This window comes from Quercus lobata, chromosome 4 (assembly GCF_001633185.2).
Source record: "Quercus lobata isolate SW786 chromosome 4, ValleyOak3.0 Primary Assembly, whole genome shotgun sequence".
Lineage (NCBI taxonomy): Eukaryota > Viridiplantae > Streptophyta > Magnoliopsida > Fagales > Fagaceae > Quercus > Quercus lobata.
In genome coordinates, this window is record NC_044907.1 from 69,876,640 (window position 1) to 69,895,659 (window position 19,020).

Genomic DNA, 19,020 nt, shown 5'->3' on the forward strand with positions numbered 1-19,020 from the left:
GATAAGCTACCCCATTCTCTCCTCTTAATAGCCTACTCTCTAGCAAGTTAAGAGATTAGGGATTGAGCCATTTAGGTCCATTCTTTCAAAGTAGGCAATTTCTATGGCAGGATTTCCATATAAGATTGCCCACATTGGAGATTGGTTCCCTTTTTGGACTTAAATCTGCTAAGGAGTCAAGTTCAGCAGATTAATCCCCTTTCCTCTCTTTTATCATAATCGTTTAAGCATTAACATTTGTTGAGGGGAAAATTTCTGATGTTCCCAAATAGAATATGGGATAGCCAAGCCAAAACTCAATGATGGGCCCTTGAAATAAAGCCCAAAGGCTATCGGTGTGGTGTAAGTCCGCCCAAGCAAGAGATAGAGGCTGCACCCTAACAAGAAGACAACAATAAAGCCCAATAAACACTTTAGTATTGTAAGTTTATACATTATTAGTCTTTTTATGGAATCATAGTTCAAATTAGTCCTTTAGTGGTATTGTATTATCTCCAGCGGTAATGGTAAAATTATACTTAGAGTCCAGCAGTCAATGATTAAATAAATTTAGGAAAATGTTCGTTCCTGGGGGTCCTTGTGTGTTTTGGTCAAGGGAATTTATAGTACTTTTAGCCATCATTACATCAATTGTGAGGGAAAAATTCAATTGTTACAAATACATTATATTCTTCATCATAATAATAAACAATGATTAAAGGCTCCATAGTTACAAATAAAAGAGGAAAAATAGGATGGAATGAAGGGAGAGAAAGATTCCTAGTTCACTGCAGCAAGTATTAAACTAAGATTTTGGTGAGTGTATAATTATAAGGCATGAATGAGGTGAATGTGGGCTACTTTGAGTGAGTGAGATGGGATTAACACTAAGATTGAAGCTTTTTGTGAGTAATGGGCCGTTTGTGTCTAGTTGGAGGACATTTTTGAGCTGTGGTTGTGTAGAGGGGTGAGGAGAATATCTGAAATTAGACGAGTGTAGGCTAAAGATGATGAATGGTGAGCTTAAGGAAAGCTAAACCACGAGCAAAGTACTAAACAAACCAAGGGTTTCGGAGGGAGTGGTTGTCTTGGTTAGTTATGGGACGTTTTTGGAGTAGGAAGGTGTAAGCAAGGTGGTGAATGTTGGTGTTATGGTGACTGTAGGTTGAGAAAGGTTGTCAGTGAGCTCAAGAGAGCATGGGGAAGCTTAAAGAAAGCAAATAGGGATTGAATTTCTGTAGAGTGTAGTCAATGACAGAAATTTTTATAATGGAGCTTTAGAGAAGCATTGATTGACAAGAATCCAAAAATGCATGACTCATCAAGGGTGACGAAATCAAGGTTTAACTTTCCTGAGATTTTGATCAAAAGTAGGAAAATCCACTTTGAGGGGTTGTCTCGCTTCTTTGGGTAATGATGGGATTTTAGAACTTTTTGCATTAAGTGCCAAGATTTTCGGGGCTGAGCTTAATTATTGTGTATTAAGAATGAATCCTAATGCTGCAAATTGAGATTTGGTCCCCCAAGAAGTAAGATTTCAAAACCCCAAGCCATGTGTCAAGTTCTAGTCTACTTCAGGGGGTTCCGCTGGAGATCCCTTTATGCCCTCCAAACCACATGTTCCCAAATTTTCTCATTTAGGATTCATAGGCTTGGTACATGAATCATGTCTCGATTGTTTTTAACATTTATAGCATCAATTTGTTGAAGTTTGGATAATTTGGTTTCAGCTCCCCTTCCGTTGGAGGTGCAGTTTTGAGGAAGATCATGAAGTCTCTTCATCCTTTTGACTTTAGCTAATATGACCGCCTTTGGGCACTGTTCATGTCAGGTAGAGGGTGGCAGAAAATTGATGGGACAACCCTTAGTCCATTCTCAAAGGCTTGGTTCCCTTGTATGAGTCTCTAGTTGCCTTTTGGTTAGCTGCTTGTGTTTTTTGCTTGGGCTTGCTCACATGGGCTGGGTTGTGTGCACATGTTGCTATGGGCTTTCATTCCTCATGAATTTTATTAGTAAATGATTTTGGGTTTTTCATAAATACTTGCAATGAGCCTTTGAGTAATTACTTGTAATGTTTGAAACAATAGGATAAGTTTCAAAATACTTTTGTAAATACTGTTTACTTTGATGAATTCCATGTTGCAATAATGTTCGTGGTTTCTAATAATTGCATCATAACTTAAATGATGAGCTTGTGGGCTCGAATGTTTACCATGAGTGTCGAAGGCGTATATTATGGATGTCGCGATGCAAATGATGTCCATGTATTTCATGGGTTTATAACAATAAATATATGTGATGGATCTAACAATCATAACTTTCCATGGGCTTTTACAAGATGATTGTCATGGGTTTTGAGAATAGATAATTCATAAATTCCATGAGCTTGTAATATTGTAATAATACGTTTAAGAATAATTATGATATAGTATTATGCTGAGTATTTAATAACCTTGGGCTTTTGATAGAATAATGCCAAGTAGTTAGCTTGGGCTTTTAATAGTGCCAATGCAAGTTGGGCTTTTGATATTGCTAATGAGAATTGGGTTTTGATATTGCCAATGAAAATTGGGATTTAAATAGTGCTAACGTAAGTTAGACTTTTGTTATTTCCAATGAGAATTGGGTTTTGATGTTGCCAATAAAAATTAGGCTTTGATATTGCCAATGAGAATTGGTCCTTGATGTTGCCAATGAAAATTGGGTTTTGATGTTGCCAACGAGAATTGGGTTTTGGATAAATAAATTGCCATATGTTTAAATCATGGGCTATGATCATGGATTTGAATTCCATTGATAAAATTGTTTTGCCATGGACTTGAATAATGGGCTTCTTAAATATTGCCAAATATAAGTATTCTTGGGCTTTCAATAGAATCAGATAATAAAATTGGATAAAATATGAGTTTTGAGGCTATTTGTGATAGTTTATATCATAACCCAATTTAGATAATGAGATATGAAACATTTGTGATTAATATTTGGGAAAACCCAATAACTTATTAGTGGTGTTTGAAAATAAATAGGTGGTACCTAAATAAAATTAGGCGTAAAAAAAAAAAAAAAAAAAAAAAAACCCTAACATTTAGCCCCCCAAGTCACGTGTGATCAAGTTATTAGTAATACTATATTTTTTGAAAGAAAAATATTAGGATCACACGTGCGAGTTTTTTTTTTTTTGTTTTGTTTTTTTTTTTTTTAATGTTGGCCTTTTATAGATAATGAGATAGGAAATATTTGTGGGCTAATGAGAAATATTCATGGGGGCCCAAAATAATATATGGGTGATATTTTGGTATTTTTGGTGAATAAATAAAAGTGATTAAATAGGATTAGAGCATGTGGCTTGAGTAAAAAAATTGTACCTCAACCTTTAGCCCCTAGAATATGTGTGATCAGCTTACCTTTGGTCCCATATGTGAGTTTGAATGAGTCCATAAGCGTATGTTGCATGGGTTGAAAGAGAGAGAGAGAGAGAGATGGTGAGCTTGAAAGAGAGAGCTTCTTCCTTTTTTCTAAGACTATAAGAACCTTTTTATCTCATTCCAAACTTCTTCCATCCTCCTTTTCTGATTCAACTCTTCTAGATTGATTTTTTTCTTTTGCTTTTGTAGTTGATAAAGAGATTTTAGTTGTTAGTGGAATTGGAACCGTTGGCAAGGTGATACAAGTCCTTCAATAGTAATTGAGAAGGATAATCCAATTAGTGCACCTTTGAAGTGGGTGCTACGAAGAGATATTCTAGTGACAAAATTGTATGGGCTCTAGCCACTACTGATGTTTTGTATCCAGTGATTAAGAGCTTCTGCCAGCCCCCATTCGCTTTATGGGTCTTTGTGGGCCCATTATTGATTGGCCTAATTGAATAAGCTAAAATATTGATAATAAAGTGTCTTGTTGATTCCTTCATAAAGCCAATATCATTGGTGATGTGATATTGTTCCGCTATAAGATTGTATTCCATAATCTGATGTGTCGTTGGAATCTAGAGAAGCTGAATTTAATAGTTGTTTGGTTCATGGAGGAGATATCCAGACACTGTGGTGGAAGCCCCCTAGTCTAATCTAGTGAGAATTCCAGCCGTAATGAATCTAGACCCTCCGGTGATGGTTATTTAGAACAAACTGTTACTTTTGTTAACCGAACTATTGGTTCCATTGGTCCGACTGTCATGATGAAGCAATTTAGGGGAAGAACATTGCCGGTAGGACGAAGATTTATGAACCTATGGAAGAGGTTTCTTCAAGAACACCTTATCTTCTTACATCCTTTCTTTCCTTTCTCATCTTCATTCATGGCCTTGCATTTCTTTGACCTTATGGTTCCAACAACTTGGTGATAATAACAAGACATAGCCGAGGAAGTATGATGATGAATTTGAGGATACGGATACAGACTTTATGCCCCTTCCCTTTTTCTTATCATGAATATTTACTGCTGATGCATTTTCACTTCAGGTTTTGCCGTCGAAGACATAATGGCAATTGACAAAAGCCTTACTGATTCTGTTATGGCTGGAGAGACTACTTTTGAAGAGTTCCAACCACGATTCTGCCATATCTCCACGATGTTCCTTAAAATAAAAGAATCTCCAAGTATGATATGAAATTGCTAATATTGCTAGAAGGAATTATGTCTTGATACTGTTCATTTGCTCTTTTGTTATTATTGTTAGATATTTAACTATGGTCTCTTACCTCATGGCGGTGCAGGGAAAATTTGTTGTCATTACTCTTGAAAAAATTGATCGTCAAGGGTATTTGGAGATATTGGAAAGAAACATTCTAGCTTCATGGTTGGATGCAAGGTCGGTGTTGTTGTGAGAGGACTATTGCTCTAGCTGTGATCATATTTATTGTGCCACTGAATCATGTACTATTCGTGATGATGGAGATAGCGGATCTGAGGAGAATACTGTGTTAATGGTGGCTGAACTTTATCTTTTAATCAGAGGGATGAGATCATGTGTCTTTCAACGGTGTTTCCCCTCTAGTAGAGATCTTTGGCAATGGCTTTGTTGGAGTAGATTCTTATATTTTCTTAGGTGTATCTTTTTTCTTTTCAAAAATTTACTTTTGTGATATATTGTGATGTAATGTAATGTAACGTAGTCACTATGTAATGTGAAGTATGTTGTAAGCTTATATAGCCGTAAATGTTGTATTATACGTGATGTTTTGAAAATTGGTTCAATCATATATGTTGTTTTTTTTTTTTTTCTTGAAATGACTTGAAGCTGGTTCAAACATATAGGCTATATTTTCTTTAATCATAAATTTCTTTTGCCAAGATATTTTGATTGTCAAAAGATTACAATTCTTAGGCTTAAAAAATTAAAGCATGGTCATAAAGGTAATATCTATTTGTGAAATCACTTGCTAAATGCATGACCATTTTATTTTGAAGAGTCCCAACCATAAAGGCTGTCTTCAATTTTGAATATGTAAAGGTTTGAAATATGAAAAGTGTTTTGATCATTGAAATATTGATATGATTGAGCCAAAATATAGTCATGGAGGTTGAACAATTTATTTTGAAAATGTCAAGTTGCAAAAGGTTTGTCCTTGCAAGTAAGTTTGAAATACAAATGTCTATGTAAAAATGTATCTTAAAATATTTATAGTTTTGAAATAAATGTAAGATATTCGTGTTTTAGAGTAAGGATAGTGCTTACTCTCTATTTCCAAAGCATTTTGTAGAAAATATGATTATTGAGTTAAGTATGACATAGCTCCAGCCATTTGCCATTGATAGGTTTCATGAGATTTTTGCCTTCCGCCATGGCACAACTTTGATGGTGATAATAAAGCTTCTTTGATGACCTCCAATCTACTTGGCTCAGTGGATGATTTAGAAAGAAACTTTCTTTTATTGATTGGAACAAGATTGGTGATTCCAGCGACAAGGAGTCATTGAATTTCTTGGATGATTCGGGCTTCTATATTGGGATGAAAAATTCTTATGGGTTTTATGCCTACAAAATAAAAGCCCAATATTTAAAAAACATGATGATTACTGAAATAACTAATATGTTTTGTATAATGATTGCAATAATGTTTGAGATAAAGTAACATATATTTAACGTGATAGGTTTGATTGAATGATGTATATGATATAATATTAAAGTAATTTGTATTAAGTGGTATAGTGCTAGTAGAGAAACATATATTCAATACAAATTTAAAGATAGTGACGTGGTGACTTATCTTTGAAAGTTCATGGCTCCAGCCGTATATCAGTGAACTTATGGCAGTCTAGCAGTGTAATGACATGAGTACAGCAGTGGAAAGTCCATAGGTTATGATAAATCTCTCTATGGCTTGACATTGAGAGCATGTATCACCAAGTTAGGATCTAAACTAAGCTTCATGTTGTACTCCTAAGCAAAGATGTCAATGTAATCACTATGTGAAGTGAAGTATGCGTGGGGCTACCATGGCTTCAATGGCAACAAAGCTTCTTTAAGGGATGACCACCAATCTACTTGGTTCAGTGATTGGTACAAGAAGGATTTCTTTTAGTGATTAGGATAATATTGATGATTTTAGTTGCAAGGAGTTATGATCAGGGATTTTATGCCTACAAAATATACAAATTCCAAGATATAAGAAGCATAACAATGGTTGAAACAAACAATATGTTTCACATAACAATTTTTGATCAATGGTTGCAATAATGGTAAAGATAAAGTAATATACATTTAACGTGATAGTTTTAATTGAGTGATGAATGTGATTAATATTAAAGTAATTTGTACTAAATGATATGAGCATAGTAGAGTAACATATACTCAATATAAATTTAAAGATAGCGATGTAATAACTTATCTTGAAAGTTCATGGCTCCAGCCATATATCAGTGAACTAATGGTAGTCTAGTAGCACGACGACATGAGTACAGCAATGGAGAGTCCATATGCCATGATAAGTCTTTCCATGGTTTGACATTGAGAGCATGTATCACCAAATAAGGATTTGAATTAAGCGTCATATCGTACTCCAAAGCAAGGACATCAATGCATTCTTTTTTAGATGGAGAAGATAGGTTGGGTACTGCTGGAAGTTCCTTGAATGGTTCAGCTATACTGCTGAACAAGAATTCTTCTTCCATTAGATGTGTTCCCTTCCAGATATAGCTGTAAGTTTTGTACTAGCTTCATTTGACTTAGTACCCTTCTATTTGAGGCAACTAAGCCTCATGCGTCATCATGAGTAATAATACATACTTCCATTTCATAGCCGAGTTTATTTACATTGTGGCTGTGATTTGTTGCTGGATGCTTCCTCATGCTTTCCTTTCTTTTGGAAAAAAAAAAAAAAAAAGCTTTTAAACTTATTTTGGGTTCATTCTTGCCTGGCTCAAAACTACCGCTGCCTCATGCATCACTCATGATGGTGAGATGAAGTTGGCTGAGCTTGTGGTGAAGATTGCAAAATTAGAGAAAGCAATTGTAGCAAAGTTAGTGAAACTATCCATTTTGACAAGTCAAAAGAATTCCATCATGCTGCCCTTACCCACCAACGGTGGCTCGTCCTCCGCAGAAACCTTTGGTGGCTTATTGGATTAGGCTACTCATGCTTTAGTTCATTTCTCTAGTGGACAACTTTGTTGGGATGTAATATATGTTTTGAGACTTTCTTAGTTATAAAGACTTCTTTCCCCCTTTCTTTTTGTAATAGAAGAAGAAAAAAAAAACTTCTAGGTGCCGTTACTACTCATGTATGCAAAACTGTTTAGCTATATATATATATATATATAAACCTATTTAGTTGTAATTTGTCTAATTGTAAGTGCTGTTGTTATCTGTACAAAAGGTCATTCAATTGTGGAGACCAACATCTCATGTGAAAGAAGGACTACTCAACTACGGACATTGTCTTGTAAAAGGGTTCATACCTAAAAGAAGTTTTTTTTTTTTTTTTTTTTTTTGCGTGAAAGCTAATTTTTTTGCATAACATAAACTTTTTCTGCATAAAAGAAAACTTTTTGCACAATTTTTCTGCATAACAGAAAACTTTTTGCATAACAGAAAAATTTTCTGCATAATAGAAAAATTTTCTGCATAAAAGGATTTTCCACATAAAAGGGATTTTTCTGCATAAAAGGATTTTCTGCATAGAAGAATTTTCTGCACAAACGAATTTTATGCATAAAAGAATTTTTTGCATAAAAGGGATTTTTCTGCATAAAAGGGCTGCCCAATGTTACTTTTTTATGTGTGCAAAAGGTCATTCAATTGGTAGGTACCAAAATCTCATGTGAAAAAAGGACTAGTCAACTATGGACATTGCCTTGTAAAAGGGTTCATGCCTAAAGAAACTTTCTGCATAAAGGGGGTTGTCCAATGTTACCTTTTTATGCGTGCACATGACTTTTCTCACTGTTCATGTGGGGATATTTCACTGTACATAGTAGGGGACACTTCCAGCCATAGTTGTAGTGCCTTTGCAAAAATGATTTTTTGAGCCCAAAAGGGAGGGGAAAAAATGTTTTGTCATCAAATAGTGTTTATTCATCTATGTATATGTATGCTAACATATGTATACGCATCATTACCCTTTTCTTTTAGCCATTCACATGTAAATATTGTACTTTTCATGGCAAAGGACACCTCCAGCCGTAGCTACTGGGTTCCCTTTATTTTTATTTATTTATTTTTTGCATAAAACCATTTTTGAGCCAAAGACAAAGTAAAAAGTTTTGTGATTTTGAAAGAAAAAAAAAGTGTCCATTCTTCTATGCATGTATATAAACATACATATGTGCATTGTTATCTTTTTCTTTTTGACTAACCATGTCTAAATATTGTACTGTTCACCTTGAGGACACCCTTTTTTATTTTTTTTTAATATAATTTTGTTTCTTTTTTGAAGGAAAGAAAATAGAGTGTTCACTTGTATATTCATACGTGTATATATATATATATATATATGTATATATATACTTATAAATATATACATAATGTTAGCTTTGTAGAGGCTGCAGTAAGGCAGTAAAGGCTGCTCTTCTAAAATTTGGCATCAAGTGCAGCTGTAGAGTACTAACTTTGTACCGCCGAGCTAACATCATGTTAACTTGCTTCTTGTTGGCTTTTATGCACCTTGAGGGCACGATAGACTTTCACTATGGTTGGCTCCCGAATGGAGTCGCCAAAATGTAGAGGGGAAAATTTCTGATGTTTTCAAATAGAACATGGGGTAGCCAAGCCGAAACTCAACAATGGGCCCTTGAAATGAAGAACAAAGGCTATCAGTGTGGTGTAAGTCCGCCCAAGCAAGAGATAGAGGCTACACCGTAACAAGAAGACAACAATAAAGCCCAATAAACACGTTAGTATTGTTAGTTTGTTATATTATTAGTCTTTTTACGGCGTCATAGTTCAAATCAGTCCTCTGGCGGTAGGGGTGAAATTATACATAGACTCCAGCAGTCAATGATTAAATAAATTTAGGAAAATGTTCACTCCTGGGGGTCCTTGTGTGTCTTGGTCAAGGAAATTTATAGTACTTTTAGCCATCATTATATCAATTGTGAGGGAAAAATTCAATTGTTACAAATACATTATATTCTTCATCATAATAATAAACAATGATTAAAGGCTCCATAGTTACAAATAAAAGAGGAAAAATAGGATGGAATGAAGGGAGAGAAAGATCCATAGCTTAGTGCAGCAAGTATTAAACTAAGATTTTGGTGAATGTATAATTATAAGGCATGAATAAGGTGAATGTGGGCTATTTTGAGTGAGTGAGATGGGATTAACACTGAGATTAAAGCTTTTTGTGAGTAATGAACCATTTGTGTCTAGTTGGAGGACATTTTTGAGCTGTGGTTGTGTAGAGGGGTGAGGAGAATATTTGAAATTAGACGAGTGTAGGCTGAAGATGATGAGTGGTGAGCTTAAGGAAAGCTAAAGCACGAGCAAAGTAGTAAACAAACCAAGGGTTTCAGAGGGAGTGGCTGTCCTGGTTAGTTATGGGACATTTTTGGAGTAGGAAGGTGTAAGCAAGGTGGTAAATGTTGGTGTTATGGTGACTATGGGCTGAGAAAGGTTGTGAGTGAGCTCAAGAGAGCTTGGGGAAGCTTAAAGAAAGCAAATAGGGATTGAATTTCTGCAGAGTGTAGTCATTGACAGAAATTTTCTAGAGAGGCTTCCTCCCACAGTGGGCTGAGGTGTGTATGTTTTTATAATGGAGCTTTAGAGAAGCATTGATTGACAAGAATCCAAAAATGCATGACTCATCAAGGGTGACGAAATCAAGGTTTAAATTTCCTGAGATTTTGATCAGAAGTAGGAAAATCCACTTTGAAGGGTTGTCTTGCTTCTTTGGGGAATGATGAGATTTTAGAGCTTTTTGCATCAAGTGCCAAGATTTTCAGGACTGAGCTTAATTATTGTGTATCAAGAATGAATCCTAATGCTGCAAACTGAGATTTGGTCCCCCAAGAAGTAAGATTTCAACACCCTAAGCCAGATGTCAAGTTCTAGTCTACTTCAGGGGGTTCCGTTGGATATCTCTTTATGCCCTCCAAACCACATGTTCCCAAATTTTCCCCTTTAGGATTCATGGGCTTGGTACATGAATCAATCATTTTTAACATTTATAGTATCAATTTGTTGAAGTTTGGATAATTTGGTTTCAGCTCCCCTTCAGTTAGAGGTGCAGTTTTGAGGAAGATCATGAAGTCTCTTCATCCTTTTGACTTTAGCTGATATGACAGCCCTTGGATACTGTTCACCTCAGGCAAAGGGTGGCAAAAATTGATGGGACAACCCTTAGTCCATTCTCAAAGGCTTGGTTCCCTTGTATGAGTCTCTAGTTTCCTTTTGGTTGGCTGCTTGTGTTTTTTGCTTGGGCTTGCTCACATGGGTTGGGTTGTGTGCACATGTTGCCATGGGCTTTCATTCCTCATGGATTTTATTAGTAAATATTTTTGGGTTTTTCATAAATACTTGCAATAGGCCTTTGAGTAATTAGTTGTAATGTTTGAAATAATTGGATAAGTTTCAAAATACTTTTGTAAATACTATTTACTTTGATGAATTCCATGTTGCAATAATGTTCACGGTTTCTAATAATCGCATCATAACTTAAATGATGAGCTTGTGGGTTTGAATATTTACCATGAATGTCGAAGGCGTATATTATGGATGTCGCGATGCAAATGATGTCCATGTATTTCATGGGTTTATAACAATAAATATATGTCAGGGGTCTAACAATCATAACTTTCCATGGGCTTTTACAAGATGATTGCCATGGGTTTTGAGAATAGATAATTCATAAATTTCATTAGTTTGTAATATTATAATAATATGTTTAAGAATAATTATGATATAGTATTTTGCCAAGTATTTAGTAACCTTGGGTTTTTGATAGAATAGTGTCAAGTAATTAGCTTGGGCTTTTAATAGTGCCAACGCAAGTTGGGTTTTTGATATTGCCAATGAGAATTGAGTTTTGATATTGCCAATGAAAATTGGGCTTTAAATAATGCCAACGTAAGTTAGGCTTTTGATATTGCCAATGAGAATTGGGCTTTGATGTTGCCAATGAAAATTGGGTTTTAATATTACCAATGAAAGTTGGGCATTGATGTTGCTAATGAGAATTGAGCTTTGGATAAATAAATTTCCATGTGTTTAAATCATGGGCTTTGATCATGGATTTGAATTCCATTAATAAAATTGTTTTGCTATGGACTTGAATCATGGGCTTCTTCAATATTGCCAAGTATAAGTATTCTTGGGCTTTAAATAGAATATGATAATAAAATTGGATAAAATATGAGTTTTTGAGCTTTTTGTGATAGTTTATATCATAACCCAATTTGAATAATGAGATATGAAACATTTGTAATTAACATAATAATAGAGCAAAAAATATTTGGGAAAACCCAACAACTTATTAGTGGTGTTTGAAAATAAATAGGTGGTACCCAAATAAAATTAGGTGTAAAAAAAAAAAAAGTACCCTAACAAGATTATTCTGTTTACTATTGTTAACTTCTTTTTTCCATACTCACATTACCGTGTTTTTCTATTGTGAAATTGTTTAAATATTATCTTTGATTGGCAGCAAGAACTTTAGTTAGAATATCTCTTTTATTGGGCCAAATACCTCATGTCCCCTTTATTAGGGTATTAACGACAGTGTTATCCAAACCCATTTTGCACAACCCAAAATCTGAAACCTTGGATACCTATTTCTCAACCAATAGAATATTTGTTGTCTTCACATCACGGTGGATAATAGGGTGCTTTGTACATGTGTGTAGGTAGTGCAAACCATGTGCTGCTCCTATGCATATCTGGAGCCTTTGTTTCTAGGTGAGGGGATCATTAGGGGTGTCATAGAGGTGGTGGCAGAGGGTACCATTTGTCATGTACTTGTAAACAAGTATTATCTTACCCTCATAATTGCAGTATCCAATGAGAGACACAAGGTGCACATGACAATGTTTAGAAAGCATATTGATCTCTGTTATAAACTCACGAGCACCTTGTCGAGACTCTTGTTTCTTGCGCTTGATTGCCACCACTATATTACCTAAAGGATAAAATATATTGTACTATTGTGTTTCTAAAACCCAATAAATGTAGCAATGTATGTGATTTGTGGATTTTAACAACCTATAACATTAATTTGCAACTTTCAACAATCTATGAGAACACATTAATTTGTAAGTTTTATATAATTAAAATTTGTACCATCTCTAGCACCACCCTTGTACTATTGTGCATAAACAAAGAGTAGGACTTATGTCTAGTTTCTATGCTCTTTGGAAAATATAAGATGTGAAGACACCCTAAAATTGGACACAGTGGTCACATTAAACAGTTTATATAAATGGGCAATAATACTCACTTCCATGTGTTTAAAAGAGGACATTTTCTTTTATCTTCTAAAATGTGTATATCAGGACATTGATTGTGGATATTGTGTAAAATAATGGATATAAATCAGTGTAAGAGAATATTTTTCCTTTATATATGGCCATGTCCAATACGTATAGGAACTCGAAACAAGTTGGATTTCATCAAATTATTAAACAACTCTAAAAAATATAGTATCACTAATCTTAATTATATGTAATTAGACTACAATTAGGACTAATTCTGGAAATAACTAAAAATTAAAAGATAACCATGGTATTATCCATTACCTTGCTCAATCAGACCCTTGTAAACGTTGCCAAAGCCACCAACACTGACAATTAGATCTTCATTGAAGTTGTAGGTTGCTGTTTTGATTTCATCTAGTCTGAAGTAGCAGCATAGTTCTCCAGGCAGTGATGAAGCTGTTCTCCTTGAGAACTCTCTTTTGTAAGGATCTGGTCTAAACCAACACCACCACTTTGCTAGTGGATGGTAAGAACCATAACGCTCAGTCTTCTTCAATTTACAGAGAACCATGAAACACACTAGAGCGGCCACGACTAAAAAGCCAACACCACTTCCAATAGCAATGAACATTGTTTTCTATGTATTAGACTTGTTGGCTGCCAGAGCAGGTTGTTAATCCATCAGTGGAGGGACCATATTTAGTCCAGCAAGATTGCCAGATAGGTCGCCCAATTTGAACACTTCCACACCGTTTAAAATAGCATCGCTTAAAGTTGCATCTGTTCTAGGGTGTAGATCAATGGCCAGAGTATGACTGTCCTCGCCCTTGTTTTGGATCATTACTACGTAGTCCTTGTAGTATGACGTATTGTTATCGTCAGCCCACAATATTACATCTGCCGTTTCTTCTGCTAGCTGATAGTCTATATAGATGGTGAATTCCCTTGTGCCAGAGAAGTGTATCCCAAGATCTATTTCACAGAAATGGAGCCTCACCCGATAATTGAATCTCGTCTCAACAGGTAATCCCCATGTCAAATTAGACATCGAGTCCCTAGTCCCAGGTGCAATGTATTTTGGTATTTTTGAGTATTTGAGTTTCAAAGATGGATCACGAGGGCTTGTACCGTTGCTCAACAAATAATCAGTCATGCCCTCAGACCATTTTCTAAACATTCCAGTGTCTTGCATTGGTGGTATGGAGCTCCCACCAATGCTTAATCGATAGACCATCTCGAGTGCCATGCTGTAGTTTATGTAGAACTGAGGAGACCGGCCAACATAAACAGGAACTTTACCTTCTATAATAGAACTACTTGAGGTATAGTACATGTCCGTAGGCATGGAGACAACCTCAATACCATTAATGAAAGCATAGTAGCTCATAGAACCACTTGCAAAAGGAATGAAGGTTAATTTCAATTTTTTATTTTTTTCAACATTGATGCAGAACTCTTTAAAAAAATACTTTTCATCTGAAGAATCAGTATAAATGGAAGAGCTGAAGTTTCTAAGTAAGGTGAACGAACCCGCTTTGACAGTAAAAAAGTCTTTAGACTTGGTAAAACCTGAGTATGCAGCTGAGTGAAAGTCCAAACGAACAAATTTCGGGCCAGGTGTGACCAGAAAAACACATGTGAATTGGGAATAAGAAAACCGGGCTGTCCTGTAGGGGATAGACTCATTGGATACTGGGCGTTGGGCTTCAGAGGAATTAGATTTGTTGTTTTGTTTTATGGGACTATACTTGGAACCTATGTCTCCGATCCAGTCACGCTCATCGGTAGCCTTTGAGTTGCCAAAAGAGCCACAGTCGAGGGTAATATTATCAACAGCTATGTAAGGGGGTGTAGAAGTAGTAAATGTGATATGGAGAAAGATGAAAAGGAGGAAGAAGATGTAAAAGAAAGGTGTCAACATTGAGTAGTTCCTCATGGGAGCAAGAGGTTATTGATAGTAACAAATTGAAAGAAAATTAAAGAGGAGGAAACGCTCCTTTCTATTTCAACTATACGAAAGTTAAAAACAACAAAATTATTGTATCTTTTGAGACAGCAGGTTGCCAACATAGTCGCTGGTCACACATTTGTCATTTGCTGCTTCTTCTCTTTTTACTCTCTTTTTAGCTGAATACTGCTGTGTTTCTACTTTCTCTTAGTTTCTTTTTTTTGGTATTCTTTTTGAGTTCCTAAGCCTTTCACATGACTTACATCTGAAATGATGAATGCTTCTAAGAGCGTTAGTGTTAGTGGTGCTAAAAAGCTATATTGCAATTTTTTAGCACCAACAATCATAATAATGGGGCTACAATGGTGGAGCTATAGTAAAAAGATTTGACTTCTTAGCTACGGTGCACTTTTTGGTTGTGCACGGTAGCTTAAAGGTATATATATATATATATATATTTTAATTGGTTTATCTCTCTCTTCTTTTATTAAAATAATCTTTTTTCTCTCTTTCTTTCTTTTCTCTTTCTTCTTCGCACTCCTTTCTTCTTCATTGAACCCAAACCCAACACTTCTCCCTTTCAATTTTTTTTTTCTTATTTTTTGTTCCTTCCTCCAGCCATTTTTTTCTCTATTTTTTCTTTCTACTTCACCTTTCTTCTGCACCAAACCCAGCCCTTATCTTCTCCCCCTTGATTTTTTTATTATTTCTGTCTTCCTCCAACTCCTCAGCCCCTGCCTGTCAAGTCGCTAGCGACCAAAGCCCCAAGCCATTTTCGACACAAGTCCTGAGACTCCAGTGACCCAAGCCTGGTGGTAAATTTGGCTAAATTGATGAAATTGACTTGTTCAATTGATGTAATTGTTCATTATTTTCTGAACTCTATCTTGTATGATGATCAATTAGTCAATATCTTTCAAATTGATCAAGTGGTTTTTCAAAATTTTGGGGTGAAAGCAATAAAGTTTCCATTCTCATCACAATCAGACTCATTATCAGAAACTTCACCATCACTAAGGGTTACAGCCATAGCCTTACCCTTAGACTTCAAATATGTAGGATATTCAGATTTCAGGTGATCATACCCTTGACATCCAAAACACTGAGAACCCAATGTGGGTATGTGTTTGTGTTTGTGGTCAGGGTTAGGGTCAGGATCAGGGTCAAACTATGTTTGTGTTTGTAGGTTTGTGTTGGTGGTTGGGATTGGTTAGGTTGAAGCCTGGTTTGGCTTAGCATTGCTATGGGTGGTTGTTGTTGGCTGTGGCGGTGATGAGGGTTTTGTTTTTGGTTGTCATTAGGTTTTTTGGTTGCTGGATTTGTGGGTTTGTTGAATTTTGGTTATTTTTATGTGTGATTTTGGTTGGTTTTTGAGATGATTTTGTTGCAAATTTGGTGGATTTGGGTTGTGTTAATGGTGGCCTATGAACAATGGAGGTGGCTGTGGGTTATGGGTGGCAGTCGAGGTTGTTGACAAAAATTGTTAACCGTTTAACAATAATTGTTAATTTATGTTTAACAAACGTTGTCATCTTATGTTTTAACAAACGTCGTCAAATTATGTTTAACAAATATTGTCAAATTAGTCAAATTCATCAAACATAATTTCACCCATAGGCCTTTTGGCATATGGGTTTTATTGATGTGAGTTGTACCCATTCAAGATAATGTATCTCTTAATTACAATCCCTTGTTTCAAGGGAAGACCTTTTGATTCCAATCATGTCATCTTTATTTATTTGTGTGTTCAAGAGGACATATGTCTTTATTTATTTGTGGCTGCACCTAATAATTTATTTAGGTTGCCTACGTACCCTTGGCGGGGATCAAGCCACTTCGTAGTTCTTAATTTGAGGTTTTAGCTTCAAAGTTTCAAATATGGTTTTGTTCCCATTTTAAATGATGGATCTTTAAGTCAATACTTTGGCTTTTAATTAAGTATTGGGTGAGATAATTGGTTTTAATCTCAAGGATAAGTCGATGACCATATTTTTATGGAAATTGATTCAAGGATAATATTTTGATTGAAGTTTCCAAATTTAATTAATGGAAAGAATGTTCCTTTGAAGCAATAATTATTTTTTATGAACATTGAGAATTAGAAAATTTCCTTTAAGAATTACTAACTTTGATCTTGTTTAAAGAATTAATAATCCTAAAGAATTAGTCACAATTAATTTGGTAGAGTTAATGGCTCCCATTAATTTGATGATGGAGTCAAGAACTTCATTAAAATGGTAGAGTCAAGGACTCCAATTATTTGGTAGAGTCAAGGATTCCAATTTTAATGGTAGAGTCAAGGACTCCAATTTTAAGGACTCCAATTTTGGGATAGAGTCAAGGACTCCAATTTTAAGGGTAGAGTCAAGGACTCCAATTTTGGGATAGAGTCAAGGACTCCAATTTTGGGGTAGAGTCAAGGACTCCAATAATGAGGTAAAGTCAAGGACTCCAATTTTAAGAGGTAGAGTTAAGGACTCCAATAATGGGGTAGAGTCAAGGACTCCAATTTTAATAGAAAAGACATTACAACACAAATTGAGAGAAATTTTATTTGGTAATTTTCAAATAGGATTTAAGAGTCAAGGACTCTTGTATAAAGCTTCATGTATGGAGTTAGGAACTACTCATGAAACCCAACCCTATTTGTTTTCCCAAACAAAAATTATTTGAAGAAGGTTGAGAGAAAGATTTTAGTAATGAGAGAATTTTTATTTGATAATGTACAAATAGGAGTTATGAGTCAAGGACTCATATTTAAAGTTTCATGTATAGAGTTAGGAACTCCCCATGAAACCCGATCCTGTTTGCATTACCAAGTAAAAATTCAAGTTTGAGAATGAGGGAGAAAGAGATTTAGAGAAGAAAGGGACTGATGTAAAATCCCATATACGAACCTATGCTGCGTATTTCTCCTCTGCTTGATGTTGCTCTCTCTGTCTGTGCCTCTCTTTTTTGTCTTCTCTCTATGCCTTTGCCGTGTGTGTGTGCACTTCTCTCTTTTTGTATCTCAGCTTTCTTTCCTTTTTTTCCTCTTTTTTCTCCTCTTTTTTTTTCTTGCGTGCCTCCCTCTATTTATAGAGAGATTCCAAAGAAGTTGCTCCCTTATTTTTCTCTCAACTGATCAGATCATGGAGCAGTTTTTGTCAGTTTTTTCCTCCACAGCTCCTAATTTCATGTTGAGCCGTGACCCATTTTTCAGCTTCTTTTCTCTTTTTATTTGCTCCGTTGCTTTTTAAACTCCCCCATTTTAGCTTGTGACACCCCCACTTTTCAACTTTTCAGGCCCACTTTCACCAAACCGTGTTCCTTACTTTCTGGTAATGCCACTTCCTTATTCACTTTTCAGCTTTTGTTTTTGTTTTTGTTTTACTTGATTTGTGTCTATCTTTTGCTTTTGTACTAGGCAGCAGGCTATGAACGTGGCTCATATATATATATATATATATATATATATATTGTAGTATTGGCTAGATGCCGACCATACATGACCACACTTTTTTGAACCTATGCTATTGTTTAATCCTAGTTGCCATGTACATGCAACACTTTTTATAAAGTAATTTTTTGGTTTCAACAGAGGTGGCTGGGGTTTTGGGCTTTAGAATCTTTAGATAAGAGAGGGAGAGACATGTGTGAAAGAAATAATTAAAAAAAAAATAAATAATATTTAAATGAATAGGTAAAAAAATAGAGCCACTAATATTGGATGTTTTGTAAAGTAAGAAGGTAAAATAGATAGAATAGTTTGTTGTGGTGCCAAATAGCTAAAAAAATAGCTACCAATGTGGATGCTCTAATTTTTGAATAAAAGCAAAAAATTTCGACTGTTAGATTTAGCTCTTTTTTCAGTTTAGCCTAATATGATGTGACATGTGCAATAAATATGTTTAAGTATTTTTAAGAGTAATGTTGGTACTATAATATTTATACAATTTTTGTTATAATTTGCCACATAATGAGATATGAGCAGTTAAATATGGCGAAAATTGTGTAAAATGTGTGGTAATAGCATTACTCAATTTTTAATTAATATTTACAATTTTTTAAAAATGAAATAAATAAAATTATGTATATAATAATTATTAAATTATTAAATAATTTTAAAAAATATTTTAGTTAATGCAAGTGTCCTTCTAATTCTTATATAATGATAATAATAATAATAATTATTATTATCACAAGTTTAATTAATCAACATATAAATAAATACTATATTTAAGTTTGCTTAGGATTTGATATTTTTT

General features: G+C 34.9%; 1 protein-coding gene across 1 annotated transcript; it reads right to left on the minus strand.

The window, feature by feature from the left end:
* Positions 1-13,498: 13,498 nt before the first annotated feature.
* LOC115985708 (receptor-like protein kinase FERONIA) lies at positions 13,499-14,761 on the minus strand. Its single transcript, XM_031108621.1, has one exon. It carries the CDS (start codon positions 14,759-14,761, stop codon positions 13,499-13,501), a length of 1,263 nt encoding a protein of 420 aa, XP_030964481.1.
* Between the last annotated feature and the right edge of the window lie 4,259 nt (positions 14,762-19,020).